Here is a 17,500-nt window from a genome sequence, read left to right as displayed (position 1 = left end):
TGCCTAACAGCGCCCCCTAGCTGTTGTAAAATCACTGTAAACCACGTCTTCTTGGGGCTTGTTGCTTTAATGACTCGACTATATTGATTGATATACTTTAATATTGATGAAGGAAAAGCCTCACAGAATGTTTTCTGTAAGAGGTAGAAACACATTTGCAGTGGAAACTGTGAAAACGTGACTCTATGACAAAATAAACAAACAAATACATAAATTAACAAATAATACATATTACACATGCCTTGAATATTATTTCAGATTTTCTTTAAAAAACACAAAAAACATCATTTGACTTCCATTCATTTGATTTAATAAAAACCTTGCCCTGTAGCCTCATCGATTTGAAAAAACAAACACATTATTTAACTTTCCTTTGGTATGAAGCAGCTTAGACCGCTTCACTGACCTCACCAGACAGGGGTTCTTGGTAATGAAGCCCTAACCCCCTAATCCCCCGCACACACACACACACACAAACACACACACATCACATCATGCTCTGAATACCCTGGAAAGTCAAGGAATTAGGTAAACTACCCCCAATGATGGTGGAAAGCCTCCACTTGTTGTAAGTGTGTGTAGTGTGTAGTGTGTGTAGTGTGTAGTGTTTAGTGTGTAGTGTGTGTAGTGTGTTGGGGATTATCTTCATTCATGTTCAGCAGAGTGTGCACATGTTCCTTGTAGGGCTGGGCGATATATCGAATATACTCGATGTATCGCGGCTTGTGCCACGTGAGATGTAGAAATGACTATATCGTGAACATTCGAGTATAATTGTCACGCATTGTTTATAACTTAAGCCGCCGGCATGACTCGCTTCACGTTTCCTCAAGTCACACTCAAAAGGGAGGGGGAATCACATGGATACGTTAAATTGAGCATTTATGAGAGATTTCAAAAATATCGAGATATATATCGTGTATCGCGATATAGCCGAAAAACATCGCGATATTCTTTAGAGGCCATATCGCCCAGCCCTAATGTCACATGGTCGAAACAGTCACTCATCTATTGGACAGAATAGAGAAGGGAAATCTCTCCTCTCTTCAGCAGGCTTCTTGCCTGGCTTAGGGCTGACTCAGAGCCATGTAGATAGAAGAGTCCCGACATCTCCATTCACTCCAATGGACCAGTTTTCTTCCAGGAAGTAAGGTCCTGGAACTCTTGAGTAAAAAAAGCAGCACTGTCGAGTTGCAGCAAAATAGACAGTTTGTGTTGTACTTTGAAAGGGTTTTTCATCCCTTGAATCAAATTGTACATTATCAGCTTTATTTTAGCATGCAAAAGTAGTGCGAGACCCATTCCTGGCTGTTCATTGGCTAATGAGTCTCGCATTTTGGTCCTCCGCTGCCACTCTCTCTCTAGAGGACACTAGGCTGACTGAACAACACAAGTGAATCCGCAAAATACAAACCATGGAGCAACACCTGCGATGTTGGGATTTCTCGTTTTACTTTAGTGTTAATATCAAATAAATATTTGACAAGAATGTGCCCAATATGAGCAGCAGATGAGGCAGCAAGCTGTTGAACATTTCATTCTGCAGATGAGATGAGTAGCCTAGCCTAGCCTACATACCGAAGGAGATAGGCAAGCCGGCCAGCTGTTGAGAAACAATGTGTTGTTGTTATGGCGACGTACGTATTATGGTGACGTACGTCACGCAGGTACTGTACACGTGTGCAGTGTACAGTAGCAGTGTTTGTTTTGCTCCCTTCTACCATCTTCTACTCATGATGCACTGCATGAGTGCATCAGATGCACCGGCGCTCTTGTGTTTAGTCCGGTTTGCTTTCACACAACAAACGAACTGCGCCAGGGTTCACTTGGAAGCCAACCGAGACCCACATTTTCAACGGACCAGAGTTTGTTTGTTTGTTCCCCAACAGAGTTCGTTTGCGCTTTCACACCACCCCAAACAAACCACACTATCCCAGGAAAGGAACTCTGGCGCGGTTAAAGCGGACCAAACAGCTTATATGTGAAAGCGACCTTATATTCATCATAAGGGTCAAATAAGGATAGAACAATGAAGAAAAATCACAATATGGCCGCTGCTCACTTCTACAAGAGCTTAAATACGGATTAGGACTCGGGTTTGGGTTTAAATTTAGGTTTCAGATTTGAATTACGCTTACCTGTATGGTTAAAGAGCCCCTTTGCCAATTTGCAACCAGGCCAGCTTTGTATCATTACAGTATCGGTAGTGAGGGATGTTTAATTTGCCATGTTGCCTGTAGTGTCTCCATATTGCCTGTAGTGGCTCCATATTGCCTGTAGTGTCTCCATATTGCCTGTAGTGGCTCCATGTTGCCTGTAGTGGCTCCATATTGCCTGTAGTGGCTACATATTGCCTGTAGTAGGAGCTCCATGTTGCCTGTAGTGGCTCCATATTGCCTGTAGTGGCTCCATATTGCCTGTAGTGGCTCCATATTGCCTGTAGTGGCTCCATATTGCCTGTAGTGGCTCCATATTGCCTGTAGGAGCTCCATATTGCCTGTAGTGGCTCCATGTTGCCTGTAGTGGCTCCATATTGCCTGTAGTGGCTACATATGGTCTGTAGTGGCTCCATATTGCCTGTAGTGGCTCCATGTTGCCTGTAGTGGCTCCATGTTGCCTGTAGTGTCTCCATATTGCCTGTAGTGGCTCCATATTGCCTGTAGTGTCTCCATATTGCCTGTAGTGGCTCCATGTTGCCTGTAGTGGCTCCATATTGCCTGTAGTGGCTCCATATTGCCTGTAGTAGGAGCTCCATGTTGCCTGTAGTGGCTCCATATTGCCTGTAGTAGGAGCTCCATGTTGCCTGTAGTGTCTCCATGTTGCCTGTAGTGGCTCTATATTGTCTGTAGTGGCTCCATATTGCCTGTAGTAGGAGCTCCATGTTGCCTGTAGTGGCTCCATATTGCCTGTAGTAGGAGCTCCATGTTGCCTGTAGTGTCTCCATGTTGCCTGTAGTGGCTCCATATTGCCTGTAGTAGGAGCTCCATGTTGCCTGTAGTGTCTCCATGTTGCCTGTAGTGGCTCCATATTGCCTGTAGTAGGAGCTTCATGTTGCCTGTAGTGTCTCCATGTTGCCTGTAGTGGCTCCATATTGCCTGTAGTGGCTCCATATTGCCTGTAGTGGCTCCATGTTGCCTGTAGTGACTCCATATTGTCTGTAGTGGCTCCATATTGCCTGTAGTAGGAGCTCCATGTTGCCTGTAGTGGCTCCATATTGTCTGTAGTGGCTCCATATTGCCTGTAGTAGGAGCTCCATGTTGCCTGTAGTGTCTCCATGTTGCCTGTAGTGTCTCCATGTTGCCTGTAGTGGCTCCATATTGCCTGTAGTAGGAGCTTCATGTTGCCTGTAGTGTCTCCATGTTGCCTGTAGTGGCTCCATATTGCCTGTAGTGGCTCCATATTGCCTGTAGTGGCTCCATGTTGCCTGTAGTGACTCCATATTGTCTGTAGTGGCTCCATATTGTCTGTAGTGGCTCCATATTGCCTGTAGTAGGAGCTCCATGTTGCCTGTAGTGGCTCCATATTGCCTGTAGTAGGAGCTCCATGTTGCCTGTAGTGGCTCCATATTGCCTGTAGTAGGAGCTCCATGTTGCCTGTAGTGTCTCCATGTTGCCTGTAGTGGCTCCATATTGTCTGTAGTGGCTCCATATTGCCTGTAGTAGGAGCTCCATGTTGCCTGTAGTGGCTCCATATTGCTTGTAGTAGGAGCTCCATGTTGCCTGTAGTGGCTCCATATTGCCTGTAGTGGCTCCATATTGCCTGTAGTGAGAGCTCCATGTTGCCTGTAGTAGCTCCATATTGCCTGTAGTGGGAGCTCCATATTGCCTGTAGTGGCTCCATATTGCCTGTAGTGGGAGCTCCATGTTCACTTGCATGCTGCTTCGTGGTCAAAATGATGCGTTTCGCATCATTTAGACCAGGAAGCAGCTTCAAGGATGGTAAAATGTGTGAAAGTTTGTAGAGCACTGTATGGGCAGTACCATAACCTGCTGTAGGCTACGGGCACTTGAATGCAACGGTCACAGGTAGCTGACGTCATAGTGTGCGACGCATGTTTAGGTGAATAGGCTAGTGAGTAGCTAACGGCTAGGCTAGTGTGCGTGCTAACCTACAAAATGCTGCAACCCGACTCCAGCTAGCAAGCCTCTCTCGACAACATCACCACAAACAAACAAACAAACAAACAAACAACCAGCTCCACAATACAATGTCGGTGTCAATAGCTGGCACCGGACAACTGGGAGAGCGCTAGCCGAGAGAGGAGAGCCAGACCGCCGGGGAGCGGAGCCTCAGCAACAGCCCACAGCCGGCCAACCACCAACGGGCTGCGTGCCACAACAAACCCCACGGTACCCCGGCAAACCTGACCCCATTCGCTAACAGAATAACGGGACCATAGCGGACTGCCAACTCTGTCTGGATATGGTAGGGGTCTGAAAAGTCACTAAAACTAGCGACAAAGTCGACAAGTTGGCAACTGCATGAAAAGGCGCAGAGATAGTTGAAGAATAACGCAGGTAATGCTGCAAGTAAAATGGTTTGATTAGTAACTGTAATTAGAGCTGGGTATTGGTTCAAATTTCAAGAATCGATTCGATTCCGATTCACAAGGTTGCGAATCGATTAATCCCGATTCGATTCGATTCTGATTTGATTAATTTCAATATCGATTTGAATAGTGATACCAAAACGTGTTTTTTGAGCTGTAACCTGAATTACATGACTGTCCAGTTATGTAACACAGGGGTTCCCAACCTTTTTTGCGCCAAGTAGATACATGTTAGTTACACATATATTTACTCAGCAGCTGGTGACAAAGGGCAAATAACAGCCTTTTCATCTGTCAATAAAGACACTTTCACAATTATGCACAGTGATTTGATTTCAGCCTATATCATTTCTAAAAGTAGATATTAATGACCAAACATTTCCATTTATGTAGCCTACAGTATTTATGTTTTTGTTTCAACTACAGACATAAATAAACATCAACTTGAAGCTATGTTTCAACTACCACACACAGCATAATATTTTAGCCTGTCCTCCTAATGTTAAACCTGGCAAAACATCTCCTCCCATCCTCTCATCATCCCAAGGAAATCCATTGAGGGCCGACAACAAAACGTCTATCGTTAGCTTTAGCTTATAGCTTTCCCTGGGTTTAAGAATTGTGTTGGTTGGATAACCGTGAAATCCCGGAGTGGAGCATTTTTGTTCCTTTATAAACAAACTGAGAGAACTGGACTGAACTATAGACTAAATCCCTTTTATTCTACCCATTTTGCTCTAATGTAATCTTTGAAAATGGAACTGGTGGTGTGGTTCAGTTTGTGTTTCATTCTACTACTGCCCTGCAACTAATTATTATTTGTGTTGTAAAGAATATAAAATAAGAAAGAAGGTCAGCACACTGAGCTCCCGTTTAGCTTTTAATTATCCATCCAGCAACAATTAATTAAATAATTAAAAGGTAAACGGGAGCTCAGCTTCCTTCTTTTACATTTGACTGTTTTTGGTTCCTGCACCTGCTTTATTGTGTTGGATGTGCGCCACTGCCTTTTTACTATGTTGTAAAGAATAGCCATGCTTATCTGTATTCTGAATGCATGTATCCTTTGTGAGGTTTGACAACATTTTAACTGGTTTAGGCTAACTGCTACATAAATAAATGGCCATGTGATCACTTTATATAAACTATAAATTGAATTTACAGAAAATATGCTATATCGTGATATATATCGGTGTCGGCATATGAAATGACCTATATCGGGATATGAGATTTTGGTCATATCGCCCAGCCCTAGTTCCTTGTGCTAATCGTGAATGAGAGTTTGATTTGATTTGATTTGATTCCATTTTATTTCAAATATGCAAGAAGAAAAACATTTACAATTTACAGAATAAAAAACAAACAAACAAAGGTCTCACTTTTTCTTTTTCTTTTTTTCTTTTTTTTTTTTTTTTTTCCTTCTTTCACTTCTTAGCATATTTGAAAGGGAGTGGGAAGAAGTATACACTTTTTTAATCCCACCCCTTTCATTAAATCATTAAATCATAACATAATCATAGAAACTGCAACCTGTTCCTTAACTTAAAATGCAATTACTTGAAACAAAATTGTAAACTGTTATATAGTTATAACTTGGAAGCTATATATCATCATATATATTACTATGAATTATATGATTTATATTACTTGGAAGTTATATAGTTACTATAGTATAAATATATATAAAACATACTCAGACAGCATACCTTTATAATCCTATATAAATACATGAACATTCACTTACATGAGTTCACATGCACGTTTCGCGCGAACACGCAACCACATCATCCCCACCATTTATCATGGGAGTGGCATCATACCACTGCAGCAACACCACCATCCCGGATGGCCCGCCCCACAAAGTGGACTCAGCCATCCAAGTCAGCAGTGCCGCCACAGCAAGACAAAGCCAACATACAGTATCAGCACACTTCATCATCATTGTACTGCTGGAAAATCATTTGTTTATACCTTTTTTTGAACTGGTTTATACTTGTACATTGCTTTAGCTCCACATTCAAGCCGTTCCACAGTTTTACACCACAAATTGATATACTGAATCCTCTCAAGGTTGTTCTATTTCTGGGCCTTTTGAAATTGAATGTTCTTCTTAATTCATAATGCCCCACTTGCATGTTGAACAAGTTTTGAATATTCCTTGGGAGCTTATTATTTTTGGCTTTATACATTAATTGTGCAGTTTGGTATAGTACAATATCAGTGAATTTCAATAATTTTGACTGCAAAAATAGTGAATGAGTATGATCCAGATATCCAACCTTATGAATGATGCGTACTGCTCTTTTTTGAAGCACAGTTAGTGAGTACAGTGTGCATTTGTAATTGTTGCCCCAGACTTCCACACCATATGTTAAGTATGGTAAAACTAGTGAGCAGTAGAGAATGCGGAGTGAATTGTGATCCAGAACTTGTTTTGCTTTATTAATTACTGAAATGCTTCTTGACAATTTAGCTTGAACATTTTTAATATGTGGTTTCCAATTAATTTTATCATCAATAGTGACTCCAAGGAATTTTATTTCAGAAACTCTTTCAATATCCACCCCATCAATTGAAATATGTACCTGCACATCTGTTCTGCTATTTCCAAACAGCATGTATTTTGTCTTGCTCAAATTTAAAGACAGTTTGTTAATATCAAACCATGTTTTTAATTTCGTCATTTCCTTCATAATGTCATCCTGTAATTGATTTAAATCATTTCCTGAGCAGAAAATATTTGTATCATCAGCAAAAAGAACTAGTTTCAGTATTTTAGACACTTTACATATATCGTTGATGTAAAGTATAAACAGTTTAGGCCCTAACACTGACCCCTGGGGGACACCAGAAGCAATGTCCAAACATGAAGAACAGCAATCTCCCAGCTTCACAAACTGACGCCTCCTATTAAGATAACTTTTAACCCAGTCAAGCACCACCCCCCTAATGCCAAACCGTTCCAATTTGTTAATTAGTATATCATGGTTAATAGTATCGAATGCTTTTTTTAAGTCAATAAATACTCCCATTGCATATTGTTTGTTATCAATTGCATTAGTTATTTCCTCCATTGATTCAGTCAGTGCCAGTGTTGTTGATCTGTTCGAACGAAAGCCATATTGACTTTCAGTAAGTAGTTGGTGCTTTTCTATAAATATGTCCAACCTTTTGTTGAATACTTTTTCCAATATTTTTGAAAATTGTGGTAGTAATGAGACGGGTCTATAGTTCGTGAATTGATGTTTACTCCCAGTTTTAAAAAGAGGTATGACTTTAGCTACTTTCATTTCGTCTGGAAATGAACCGGTTTGAAATGATAAATTACAAATATAGGATAATGGTTTTGCAATTCCCGCAATGACCTCTTTCACCAATGCCATGTCAATGCCATTAAAGTCAGTGGATAATTTGCTCTTACAATTGTTGACAATGTCCAAAATTTCATTTTCATCCACATCACACAAAAACATTGAGAAAGGATTTCTTTCCAATAATCCCTCCATTTTCTTTCCAGTTGCCCCAGGATCCGGGATTTTATCAGCAAGATCAGGCCCAACATTTACGAAGAATTTATTAAAACTGTTGGCAACATCTTCTATATTATAGTTTTCTTTACCATCGTCAATGAAATACTTTGGATAGTTGTTTGATGAGGTACCATTTCTTATAATGCTGTTTAATGTTTTCCAAATTCCTTTAATATTGTTTTTGTTATCATCTAGTAATCTCTTATAGTAATCCTTCTTATTTGCCCTCATAATATGCGTTAACTTATTCTTATATTTTTTATATCTAATTTCTGCTTCATTTGTTTTTACTCTTATAAATTCTCTGTAGAGCGTGTTTTTCTTTTTACAGGCGTTTAGTAGGCCCTTTGTGATCCATGGGCAACTGGCATGTTTTCTTTTACTGTAAAACTCTCTTAATGGACAATGCTTATCATATAATGTATTGAAAATTCTTAGGAAGGTACTGTAAGCACTATCAACATCACCATTTTCATAAATTACATCCCAACTCAGATTCAGCAATTCCTGTTTAAATGAATTGATTGATTCCTCGGACCGTGTCCTTCTGTATTGAATTGGCTTAGGCCTATCTCGATTATTTATCCTGTAATTTCCATTAAATACCAGAAAAATTGGCAAGTGATCAGTTATATCTTTGATCAATAGCCCACTCATTGTTTTATTCACAAGATCGTTTGTGAATATGTTGTCAATTAGTGTAGCCGAGTGGGATGTAATTCTGCTGGGTCTGGTGATTTTCGGATATAGGCTCATAGTATACATTGTGTTGATGAAATCATCTATAGCTATAACTTTACTGGGATTTAACAGATCAATATTTAAATCTCCACAAATGAAAACAGTTTTGTTAGTCTTATTTGTAAACATGCATTCCATCCACTCAGTAAATCCTTCAATGCTCGTACCTGGCGCTCTGTATATACAACTAATAATAATATTTCTACTATTTTCCATACAGATTTCTATTGTGAGACATTCAAGAAGATTATCAACTACAGTTGTCATATCCTCCAGAACTCTGCAATTCAAGGTGTTATCCATATATATCGCCACTCCTCCACCCCCCTTATTTTGCCTATTTACATGAAAGAGATCATAACCATCCATTTCAAAATCTGTCACATTCCCACTGCTAACCCAAGTTTCGGAAATCGCAATGATATGGAATGATTGTGAAAAGGTTAGCAAATAGTCTTTTATGTTCTTGAAATTTCTATTCAGACTTCTGCTATTGAAATGAATGAGTGATAGATTACCCTTGTTGACAATGTTCTGGTTGTACTGTTCATCAGTGTAGTAGCGACAGTTTTCATTGATGTCGAGGAGAAAATTATTGTCCGGGTCTATGTCATATTCCAAATCATGTAGATGGTGCTCAGTGTATTGAGATGTTTTCAACTGTACATAGTCATTTATCAACTGAATTGTGTGGCAAGCATCGTCTGCTGCATGTTGTGTATTGTCAGTGTTTGTCATGGCCATGATCCATGGTGATCGGTCGGTTTAACCTTACCGTTCATCATACTCATCCAGCTCCTCGATGTATTTAATCACCAACACTCTGGCGTTCTCCAGGCCGTTGAGCTTGATGAACACTTTGCAATTCGTTGTCCAAGTATGTTGTATTTTCTTGTCTCTTCTTAGTTCGCGTGCTTTTTTGGCTATTGCCGCATTTCGTTTGGTCAAATGATCATTCATGTAAACACTCGTTCCTTTGAGCTTTCTTCCTTGTTTTAGCAGTGCGCTCTTGTGCTTTCTGTTCGCAAATCTCATGATTACACTCCTTGTGTCGGTACCTTCTCTCTTGGGCAGAGGGTGACATGACTCGATGTTGTTACAGTCCAGTTGTATATCTTTGGACCGCAAAAAGTCAGCAACCTGTTGCTCCGTAGAGGTATTTTCCGACTCCGCCAACGTAGGGTGCTGACTCCCCTCTGGGTTCAAAGCTCTTGCGTATGACGGTCTGATCTTAAGTCCAGTGATAATCACATCATTGATCCGACTGTACTGCTCCAGATCTGCGACTCTATTCTCAAAAGTCGCAGCTTTTTTCTCCAAGGCTGTAATTTTCTTGTCTTTCAGTGTTAATTCTTCCTTCAATTTATCCACCTTCTCGACAAGTTCCAAGATCTTTAGTTGTTGCTCCTTGACAATGGCAACCTCTACGGCCAGCCTGTCGAGTGCCTGTTTGATTTCCGCGTTAGTCGGCATCTTGTCAAAATGTGTCCAAATAGTTTACAAAACAGACTTGCCGTTGCGCATCACTGTAAATCACATTTCGCCGAAGCAAAAATGATTGGCTTTGATCCAACAGTAACAAACTTTGATCAAATATCAAACAAATAGAGAGGAGCTGCGAAGCTGCTCTCCTTCCTGCTGTCCCGGTTGAGGTTTGTCTCAAGTGGTGGTCCCATTGAGATAGCATACACAATGTGTGTGTATGCTGTCAAACTCTCTGTGACCCTGCTCTCGAGAGTTAAACCTGCAGTAAGGACAGTATCAAACAGACTTACTGGCCAGATCATCGCTAGCCTGCAACAAATTAAGATTTACTTTCTCTTCCAGAGGAAAGAGAGAGCAGATGAGAGAGAGAAGAGAGAGAGATCAGAGGAGAGAGAGAAGAGGAGAGAGAGAACAGAGGAGGGAGAGAGCAGAGGAGAGAGAGAAGAGAGATCAGAGGAGAGAGGGAGCAGAGGAGGGAGAGGGCAGAGGAGAGAGAGAAGAGAGAGATCAGAGGAGAGAGAAGAGGAGAGAGAGAACAGAGGAGGGAGAGAGCAGAGGAGAGAGAGAAGAGAGATCAGAGGAGAGAGGGAGCAGAGGAGGGAGAGGGCAGAGGAGAGAGAGGAGAGAGAGAAGAGGAGAGAGAGAACAGAGGAGAGAGAGATTAGAGGAGGGAGAGAGCAGAGGAGAGAGAGAAGAGAGATCAGAGGAGAGAGGGAGCAAAGGAGAGAGAGAAGAGGAGAGAGAGATCAGAGGAGGGAGAGAGTAGAGGAGAGAGAGAAGAGAGATCAGAGGAGAGAGGGAGCAGAGGAGGGAGAGATCAGAGGAGAGAGGGAGCAGAGGAGGGAGAGAAGAGGAGAGAGAGATCAGAGGAGAGAGGGAGCAGAGGAGGGAGAGAAGAGGAGAGAGAGATCAGAGGAGAGAGGGAGCAGAGGAGGGAGAGAAGAGGAGAGAGAGAAGAGAGATCAGAGGAGGGAGAGAGTAGAGGAGAGAGAGAAGAGGAGAGAGACATCAGAGGAGAGAGAGAGAGAGCAGAGGAGAGAGATAGAGCAGAGGAGAGAGAGATCAGAGGAGAGAGAGAAGAGGAGAGAGATAGAGCAGGCTAACATTCAGGTCATGCTTGTTGGGTCACTCTTGGCATTATTGTTTGTGAATAACATTATGCATACGTTTGCAAGTTACTCAGGGAAGGTAATAATTAGTATTATGTAGGCTCATTGTGATCGGATGAATGCTAGACTAATCAGAGGAAGAGAGGGCGGGTCATGCCGTCGCCATCATGTGGGAAAAAATATTGCGTACAGTAAGTACAGTGGCATACAGGCTAGTTAAGTGTTGGTATTACCTCTTTTGAATTCTAACAGGCTCACAGCATTATCTCATGCTTGTTTCTGACTTGGATTGTGGTTGTTTTGATTCATCAAAACGTTCAAAATCCCTATACTGTACTGTGTACAGTCAACCTAGTGACGTCATCATACTGTACTGTGTACAGTCAACCTAGTGATGTCATCATACTGTCCTGTGTACAGTCAACCTAGTGATGTCATCATACTGTCCTGTGTACAGTCAACCTAGTGATGTCATCATACTGTCCTGTGTACAGTCAACCTAGTGATGTCATCATACTGTACTGTGTACAGTCAACCTAGTGACGTCATCATACTGTACTGTGTACAGTCAACCTAGTGATGTCATCATACTGTCCTGTGTACAGTCAACCTAGTGATGTCATCATACTGTACTGTGTACAGTCAACCTAGTGATGTCATCATACTGTCCTGTGTACAGTCAACCTAGTGATGTCATCATACTGTACTGTGTACAGTCAACCTAGTGACGTCATCATACTGTACTGTGTACAGTCAACCTAGTGATGTCATCATACTGTACTGTGTACAGTCAACCTAGTGATGTCATCATACTGTCCTGTGTACAGTCAACCTAGTGACGTCATCATACTGTACTGTGTACAGTCAACCTAGTGATGTCATCATACTGTACTGTGCACAGTCAACCTAGTGATGTCATCATACTGTACTGTGCACAGTCAACCTAGTGACGTCATCATACTGTACTGTGTACAGTCAACCTAGTGATGTCATCAAGCAGCGCCCTAGTTGGCAAAAAGCTGAAATGTTGTTCATCTTTCAAATCTCTAGGTAAATGTCAGACTTGAAAGCAGTGTCTTGTCTTGTCTGAGGTGAAATGCAAATGAACTAGTCATATGATCAAATGTTTCATGTCCTCTTTAAAACTAATAATAAAAACAACAACAAATTGCATTCTGGCAACGCAGTAGTCTCACATACCCGGACCTATCTTCACACTTTGTTTTAGCGCTGTACCACCGCTAGAGAAAGTAATGCAGTAAAATGAAATAACTTGGAATAGTAACTGTAATATAATTACAGTTTTGGAAATGCTTTAATCCCTTACATTACTAGTTACTGGGAAAGGAATACAATTATAGTACCGCATTACTGTACTTTACTGCCCAGCAGTGACCATATATGCCATTTACTTTATTTGTTTTGCGGTATCTACCGTACTTTGTACGGGTGTCGTGGGATTATGGGAATGATTTGTGTGTGGGTCGGTAAATGAGAGCCTCTATGGTGTTTTCTTTATGTTGCATTGTACTGCATGTTTTGTATGTTGTCTGTGTGTGTTTATGTTGCATTGTACTGCATGTTATGTATGTTGTCTTTGTACTGCATGTTTTGTATGTTGTCTGTGTGTGTTTATGTTGCATTGTACTGCATGTTTTGTATGTTGTCTGTGTGTTTATGTTGCATTGTACTGCATGTTTTGTATGTTGTCTGTGTGTGTTTATGTTGCATTGTACTGCATGTTTTGTATGTTGTCTGTGTGTGTTTATGTTGCATTGTACTGCATGTTTTGTATGATGTCTGTGTGTTTATGTTGCATTGTACTGCATGTTTTGTATGTTGTCTGTGTGTGTTTATGTTGCATTGTACTGCATGTTTTGTATGTTGTCTGTGTGTGTTTACCGTAAAATACCAATTATTAGCCCGGGCGTTAATTGACAAAATATGTAGCCAGACCCCGCGTCAATATGGGACCTGCGGCAGTTTGGGACCTGCTTTAATTATTTTTGTACAAAAATATTGCTCAGCAAAGATTGTAAATAGTACGAAATTGTTTATTTAAACCATTTATTTTAATGAGTTGGCTACAGCCCCCCACACGATTGCTTGTCTATGGGGAGAGCCGCGCCTCCCTCTCAGCGCAGCAGAGCACATTGCATGCCAGTTCTGGCCTGTACATGAAATCAAATAAAATTTAAGCTGAACTGTGACCTACCGGTATTTACCACTAAACTTTCTCCGCTGAAGGTGAGAGAACATGATCATCATGTGAGCAGATTATTTGTTGCATGCGCTGCCTCCTCCGCTGGCTGCATGCGCTGCCTCCTCCGCTTCAGTGTGCGGTGAAATACCAATTAGAAGCCGACTTCTATGCCCGCTGGCAGGGAAACTACCATAGGCACATTTCTCAAAATAATTATTACACCAGAGATGTCGGTTTTAGTGTATAAAAATCTTCAGGAAATGCCTACACAATTTTCAGAATCATCAGATGTTGACGGAAAACGAATTGTGATCAGCAAGTTTCGTGCATGTGTTTTTTTTCCTCGTTGTTCCCGTTTCCTCGTTGTTCGTCTTTCTTCTTCATCCGATTTTCCTTCTTCGTTGTGTTTGGGAGATGCATTCAACAGGATGTTGCAAAGGTAAAAAGAAAACATTGAAAAAACTAACCGGGCGTCAAATTGGGACCTGCTTTTATGTACAAAATATGTATCCAGACCCCGCTTATATATGGGACCCGCGGCAATTTGGAAGTCGGCTTCTAATTGGTATTTTACGGTATGTTGCATTGTACTGCATGTTTTGTATGTTGTCTGTGTGTGTTTATGTTGCATTGTACTGCATGTTTTGTATGTTGTCTGTGTGTGTTTATGTTGCATTGTACTGCATGTTTTGTATGTTGTCTGTGTGTTTATGTTGCATTGTACTGCATGTTTTGTATGTTGTCTGTGTGTGTTTATGTTGCATTGTACTGCATGTTTTGTATGTTGTCTGTGGGTTTATGTTGCATTGTACTGCATGTTTTGTATGTTGTCTGTGTGTGTTTATGTTGCATTGTACTGCATGTTTTGTATGTTGTCTGTGTGTGTTTATGTTGCATTGTACTGCATGTTTTGTATGTTGTCTGTGTGTGTTTATGTTGCATTGTACTGCATGTTTTGTATGTTGTCTGTGTGTTTATGTTGCATTGTACTGCATGTTTTGTATATTGTCTGTGTGTGTTTATGTTGCATTGTACTGCATGTTTTGTATGTTGTCTGTGGGTTTATGTTGCATTGTACTGCATGTTTTGTATGTTGTCTGTGTGTGTTTATGTTGCATTGTACTGCATGTTTTGTATGTTGTCTGTGTGTGTTTATGTTGCATTGTACTGCATGTTTTGTATGTTGTCTGTGTGTGTTTATGTTGCATTGTACTGCATGTTTTGTATGTTGTCTGTGTGTTTATGTTGCATTGTACTGCATGTTTTGTATATTGTCTGTGTGTGTTTATGTTGCATTGTACTGCATGTTTTGTATGTTGTCTGTGTGTGTTTATGTTGCATTGTACTGCATGTTTTGTAGATTTAGAATGTAAATTGTCTATAAAATATAATGCTGTACCCCCACTGACCCCCCCCCCCCACCCCCACCCCGGCATCACATAAAAGATACATTGGCCTGCACCTTAGGGGCGGGACGTCCGCTCTACAGCGGAAAGTCAGAAATATTGTCCCTCAGCTGTCCCATGGTTTGTATTGGGACTTTCCATGCTTGCCCATTCACTTCAATAGAACTGGCCAATGCAAAATTCGAACGCTGTGACATGAGTGATGTCTTATCTTTCTTCTTCTAGGGTCTCTATAGAGGCTGCAGCCTTCTTCACATATCAACCCACATATACAGATATATTATGGTCTGTCTGTGATATGGCCCAGTAAAATAAACCTCTACCTTTCTTTATAACCCGTCCTTGTCCTCTCTAATAAAAAACAGATGCAAAATCGAGGGCAGAAGTTACGATGTTGTCATGACATGTCAGATTGACACATCAAAGGCATCCATAAAACACTTTGTTTTAATAGTCTTCTGAGGAGATTTTATGATTTTACAGTAAACTACAACCCACCATGAGCCGCGCTGATCACATGAACAACCGTAAAGTCAGATCAGGTGAAGGGAGGAGGGAGTGTATAAGTTTGAGTAAGCCTGTAATGTTTTGGAAGGAGACTAGTTCCTACCTGTCTGCCACCATGTGTCCACTAAGGGACACCGTCCGTCTCCGACCACACGGTAGAACCAGTCCCAGGCCTCGTGGTTGATCGGTTCGCCCACTGCAGGAAGACAGAATGGCAGACAGACAGGCAGGCAGTGAGACAGACAGACAGACAGACAGCCAGTCACCCAGCCAGAGAACATACAGAAAGCCTGCAGCCAAAATATGGAACTATAAGCTGTTTCCATGCTTTACACTCACAACATTCATACTTTTGTCTCTAATATTAGCTCAACTGCAGAGGGTAGCCAGGCCTTTATTGAAAGCAGGCCAATATTACTTTATTTCAAATCCCCTCTGTTTTATATGTGCTCATATTTTAGTACCAAGCCTCCTTGTTTTCTCATCTCTTTTTCAGGTTTGTTGGTTATTTTTTGTTACTGCAATGCATTGTGGTAATCGCCGATGGCGTGCTCCAGAGACTTTCACTGGCCGAGTGGACTAAGGCCGTGTGTCCATCTAGCTTCTTTTCATCAGCTCCAGCGTCTTTTTTTCAGTTGTTTCCAAAGAGGAGAGAGCATATGCGGGCGCACACGGACGCTGTGCCCAGCGTCTATTTTCAGAGCGCTCCGCCGTTTTTGTGCGCCGGCTCCCAGCGCTTCCAGCTGAAAATATTTTAATTTTCCAGAAAGACGCTGGTGTCGGGTGCTTCTTTTCTGGCAACTATCGATAAACTATCACAACAGAGACAGAAAGGCTCAATTGTGGGAGCGGATTGGCTAGACACTTAATATTTATGGTGAGTGTTGAGCTAAATCACTGTATGTGTGGACTACCCCAAGGAACTCTGACAGGCCCGTTAATATTCATTGCCTACACCCGTTTTTGGCCTACTTCCACAAGGTTAAGAATGACCAGTAACTGAGGTTAGGGGTGACGGATGGCTCGCCCAGCTGGTATCTCATGGACCCTTTGCGCGGGACCCCATGCACTTTTTATATATATATATATATATATATATATATATATATATATATATATATATATATATATATATATATATATAAAAATACAATATCAATATCTGGAGGAGCTAACCTCTCCCAGACCCTAACCCTAAACCTAACCTCTCCCACCACCCATGCCTAAACCTAACCTCCCCCAGACCCTAACCCTAACCTCTCCCACCCCTCATGCCTAAACCTAACCTCCCCCAGACCCTAACCCTAAACCTAACCTCACCCACCCCCCACGCCTAAACCTAACCTCCCCCCAGACCCTAATGGGGGAGCAGTTAGGCTAATGGGGGAGCAGTTAGGCTAATGGGGGAGCAGTTGCCATACGCGTCAAAGATTACTTCCATGGGTTTGCATTGAGTTTAGTCGGAAAGCCCAAGTCGTTTCATGGGTCGCTCAAGGGTACCATGTTAGGAACGAGCGACGCACAAGGGACGGGACAAAGCGTCAATATGCTACGTGCTCGGAGTGAGAACGTGTTGGTCTGCCTGTCTGTCTGTCTGGTGTCCACCCGCTATGCCGACCACCCGCAATGCTGACCTTAGGTTTAGGCGTGGGGGGTGGGAGAGGTTAGGTTTAGGGTTAGGGTATGGGGGAGGTTAGGTTTAGGCGTGGGGGGTGGGAGAGGTTAGGTTTAGGGTTAGGGTCTGGGGGAGGTTAGGTTTAGGCGTGGGGGGTGGGAGAGGTTAGGTTTAGGGTTAGGGTCTGGGGGAGGTTAGGTTTAGGCATGGGGGCTGGGAGAGCTTAGCTCCAGCCGGTCCCCCGACATGCTGCACACCACCTCGGCTCAGCTGATTCTGCTTGTGGGCTATCGGCATTGCGGACTGTCGGCACTGCGGTCTGTCGGCACATAGACGCGGCACCGTCTGTCTGTCT

The 17,500-nt window shown here is 42.0% G+C and overlaps 1 protein-coding gene across 1 annotated transcript in view; it reads right to left on the bottom strand.

The window, feature by feature from the left end:
* Positions 1-17,500, bottom strand: part of LOC310789532 (acetyl-coenzyme A synthetase 2-like, mitochondrial) — an 81,380-nt gene that overhangs the window by 14,477 nt on the left and 49,403 nt on the right. The window contains exon 9 of the mRNA XM_083651168.1: positions 15,634-15,726. Within this exon, the coding sequence (XP_083507294.1) occupies positions 15,634-15,726 (93 nt within the window). The remainder of the gene's footprint in view (positions 1-15,633; positions 15,727-17,500) is intronic.

This window comes from Poromitra crassiceps, assembly GCF_964638095.1.
Source record: "Poromitra crassiceps genome assembly, chromosome: 14".
NCBI lineage: Eukaryota > Metazoa > Chordata > Actinopteri > Beryciformes > Melamphaidae > Poromitra > Poromitra crassiceps.
The sequence above is the reverse complement of the archived record's forward strand: the minus strand, read 5'-3'. Positions and strand labels throughout refer to the sequence as shown.